The 4,477-nt window shown below is 34.9% G+C and overlaps 1 protein-coding gene across 1 annotated transcript; it reads right to left on the reverse strand.

The window, feature by feature from the left end:
* Positions 1–217: 217 nt before the first annotated feature.
* On the reverse strand, positions 218–1,030 carry LOC112518478 (PLAT domain-containing protein 3-like). Its single transcript, XM_025126184.1, has 2 exons — positions 882–1,030; positions 218–803 (listed from the first exon to the last, which is right to left on the reverse strand). The coding sequence occupies exons 1-2, from the start codon at positions 957–959 to the stop codon at positions 312–314; spliced, it is 570 nt and encodes a 189-aa protein (XP_024981952.1). The 5' UTR covers positions 960–1,030; the 3' UTR covers positions 218–311.
* Positions 1,031–4,477: the final 3,447 nt, after the last annotated feature.

Consider the following 4,477-nt stretch of genomic DNA (forward strand, 5'->3'; position numbering starts at 1 on the left):
TATTTACTTTTACTTTAAAACATTCCTAGCCAACTAGAGGTAACCTTTTCAATCAAAATGACCTCCATAATCAATTTCTAAAAGTTTCCATCATTCATAATTTAAAAGAAAAATATCTTTTTAATAATTTATTTATTAAAAAAATAAAAAACTTAATGTTTCTCCTTTATTAAATATATGACATTAATTATATATTTTAAATTTACATCTCAAACAATTATTATGAAATGAATATTGTATCCAATTTTATTTTTTTGGCAAACAACACAATAATTAACAACTCAACTTTTCCAACATGGTAATTATCCTACTCACTTTGCCATACGAACCACATATGAAGAACCAGACTCCAGAATCACGTTGCCGGCGCCGGCTCTTCGGCGGGTTGCAGAATACTCACAGTAGTTTCTGATCGCCGTCAGTTCATACGGCGAAGTATCGGTGGCCAACCACTGCTCCACCTCAAACTGCTGCTGTGCACACTGCGAGTGAACTCCGGTGGCCGTCACCTCCACGTAGTTACAGTACCATCCATGGCCGGACCCCGTCCCATCGGAAGTCAAATTCATCTCGCATGGCGGCCCAGTCAAACACGGCCCTCGACCACTAAATAGATCCAGATTTCCTCTCTCGAAGTAATCATAGCCGGAACCCATTAAGCCGCCCCATGCCTCGATGTCGGAGATCCTGATGCCGTAGCCGGCGGCGTCGTAGAGTGTGAGGCTCATTATGGAGTCCGACCCACCTTTCCAGATGCTACCAGTTCGTATGTAGACGCTGTAAATGCAGTCTGGATCATCCTCCTGCAACCATTAACACAAACTGTTAGGTCTGAAAAAGAACAAACGATGGTTAGATGGATGTGGGTTTGGTGGACTTACGGATCTGCAGAAGGTGGTTGTGGAGATCAGAATGAAAATGGCGGTGAAAAATAGATGGTTGACCACAGATCCTCCCATGGCTGTTCTTGATGATGATACCTTGTTTTGGGTTTGTTTCTATTGGTATATTATAGTTATATTATATATATATAAAGTAGTGGAGTTTGGTAGGAGAGTATATATATCATATGTGTTCTAGATGGGTGACTTCAATGTGGTGGATTTAAATTTATGGACACATGTTAAAGTTTGTTTGGATCCACTTGTATTTTATTCACCAATGTCGATTCAATCGTGTTAGAAAATTTAATGTTTGATTTGACATATACTTAAAAAAAAACTGTACTATTGTTGTGTTAACTCAAAGTGAATAACTGGTTTGGTTTGTTATTAAAGATAGTAACATACCATGATCTGTATCTGCCATCATTTTGGTGTACTGTTAACTCAAGGGGGAAACCCTTACAGACGTCGTTCAATTAGTAAGATCTTGAGTTTGTTTCATACCCAATGGTCTTCGGTTCGAGTTTTCCTATAGATATTGGATGTTTGTTTGATTGTTAACTTCAGGACTTGTTAAATAAGTTGAGGTATGTGTAACTTGATCGCTACATTCAAGATTATCCAAAAAAGAAGCTAAGAAGGAAAGGACTCCAACGAACATCCACTAATGAAATTTTAATACATGTGTCCTTTGTTCACTATGTTTATAGGATAAAGAACCTCACGGATCTTTGGATACCTAAAACACATCTTTTATTGATGCAAGTCAACTACTCGTCTTAATGCAACGGAACTCGTAAATAATACGTAAAGGTTCTTATATTGATTGTTTCTTAATAGATAAATTAAGAACAGGGGAAATGAGATTAACAACAGAAGAAGGATCACCTAGAACTCTATTGATCTTTGAGCCATGATGGACACTAGTAGTGCCAAGAGCCACATACCGAAGCAAGAACACGGCTAGAAAAGAAACATACTTCTATCTCGGATATATATATATATATATATTTATATATATATATATATAACTTGTCATTTTAAACTTTTTTATATATTATCATTTAACTTATTAACTGTATTTTTATCAAGCTTAATAAATTTATCTGCTAATTTATTAATCAATAGTTAACTTATTAGCTATTTTACCATACTAATATCAATACCTTATTTGTGAAGAGATGCAAAATAAGGACAAAATATATATAAAAAAAAGTATTTGAAAAAATATTGTAGTGGTAATGTGGGATATTCTCAAGTTTATTCCACGAAGGGGCAAATTGTAAGAGATTCAAATCAAGGGGTTAAACATGGACAAGGATGGAACTTATGCGCACCCAAGATGTCGGCCGGTTGATTGAAGCCTTTATGTGTGTGAATTGTTATTAAAAAAGAAATGTATTTTAGTTTAGTCTTGAATTACGGATTTAGTCCCTATAGTAATGATGAAAATTATAACTAGCGGTCCTGAACTTGAAATATTATAGATATGGTTCTTGTGGTTGTTATTTTCTTATAATTAAGGTTCCTCTCAGTAACAGTCATCAAACAAATTCAGTAATTCAATTAACTCAGAGTTTAAATGTAACACACCATTTTTCATATTTGCATATAAACATGTACTTCATATATTAAGAAATACAATTACACCACTTTGATTTCACTAGTACAAGGAATTATAATACAAAATTTACAACTCAAAAATTCCAAAATAAACTTCTTATACATTACATGTATAAACAACATGTATTAAAAAATCCATCAAGTAACAGGCTGATCTTCAAAATAGTAGTTAAGCACGATATAAAAATAATCATATTTTCTCCTTCCCCTTATCCTTAGATCCAATCTGACTTACAATGCGTATTTTAAAACACAAAATGAGGGTTAGACCATGAGATCTAGTGAGATAACCCCTTCTTTGCAATTACAGGGTGAAGATCACCAAAACCTGTTTAAAAACCACATTCGAATACCCAATCACTTTAAATAAATATAACTTCAGTAAAACCACAACTGCAAGTTATAAAACGATCTTACCACGTAAGAAGTATAACCACTCAGGTTCTCACAGACATCTAGAACACAACTCTCAAAGCTCTCAAGTCCTATCAGACTACAACTTACGGTCTCAACCTCCAAATCATACCAAGAAATACCAATCTCCAGAGTTCTTGGTTATCAAAAGCTTTTAAGATAAAAACAATTTTATATTCAAATGAAAACTAATTAAATAATAACCAACAACCCCCCAGTTTTATTTCAAACCACTACTCTTTTGAATATTCAAAATAGGATATCATATATCACAAAATCATTTGAAACACAGGCAATTAATGCGTCCGGCTATAAGTCATTTTTCCCTTCTCAATAACATCATTGTTATCATTTCAATAAGAGCAATATTTCCAAATCTTCATGTCACAAAGAAATGTCCACTCAGAATTATCGCATCTTATGGATGTGACAACAAGAGCTATAGTAACCACACACACACAAATGCCACCCTTATCCAAATGTACACATATCTTCGATATGCCACATTTATCCAATGGTACACCTCTCCTTGATATGCCACCCTTATCTCATGGTACACCTTTCCTTGATATGTCACCCTTGTTTCCTCATCAAATCTATAGATAAATCTGTAGTTTTAGCCAATAATGGCCTCAGAACAGTTTCATATCAGAAACTTTATCTCAAGAACTCTCATAGTTCTTAGATTCACTTTTCAATCTCATCTTAATAATTCTTTCAAAAACAGATTTCTCATATCAAGAGTTTTGAAAGAAACAACAGTACATTTCCTCAATTTAAATCAACATTTGAAAGATACAGATTACCCTTCTCAACATAAAACAGTTTTGAAACTGTTAGACAACATTTTGGAAAACAACAATTTTTATTGGACAAGCTCTGGGAGTGGGCGATAACTGCCTCTCATTGGCCAACACTATGGTCGATAACCCCTTTCATTGGATAACACTATCTGGATAAAACTTGGAAAATATAAACATACTCACCGGTCAACAATATGTCCAGTACCAACCTCACCGATCAACATTGTGTCCGAACAACCTCACCATCAACACTGTGTCCAGTAACAACACTCACCGAACAAGGCACTGAATGATAAACCCCAATCCGGTAAACACTATAAGATCTCAAACATTAATCCGTTCAACACTTTGGGCGAAAAAATGCACAAACCGGACAACTCTTGTCCGATAAAGGCCTTCATCGAACAACACTTCGTACAGTAAAGTCCTCACCGGAGGATACAATAAACATATAACTCTCTCACTGGTCAAGGCATGACCGGTAAGGGGCCCTCATCGAACAACACTATGTCCGATTACAGTCCCTCATCGGACCATGCATTTGCATAAGAACAAATATATGATATACATACAACAACAGTTCAAAACATGAAAACCTGTATTCATAATCAAATTCAAAGGTTGTTTTGTAGTAGAACTCACCTTATGCAAGTTTTAAGAATGAAAAACAGCAATAACAATTAGCTACCAAATTGATCCCACAATCAGCTTCTACTTTAGCAAGGAGGTCACACATACAAACTCACTTTCTCT

This window comes from Cynara cardunculus, assembly GCF_001531365.2.
Source record: "Cynara cardunculus var. scolymus isolate 2C chromosome LG 9, CcrdV1, whole genome shotgun sequence".
Taxonomy (NCBI): Eukaryota; Viridiplantae; Streptophyta; class Magnoliopsida; order Asterales; family Asteraceae; genus Cynara; species Cynara cardunculus.

Bases quoted from the DNA above. Each gene is read 5' to 3' on its own strand.
- LOC112518478 (XM_025126184.1), bottom strand. From the start codon at position 959: ATGGGAGGATCTGTGGTCAACCATCTATTTTTCACCGCCATTTTCATT. The intron at 804-881 runs GTAAGTCCACCA...TAATGGTTGCAG, and splicing joins CAACCACCTTCTGCAGATCC to GAGGATGATCCAGACTGCAT.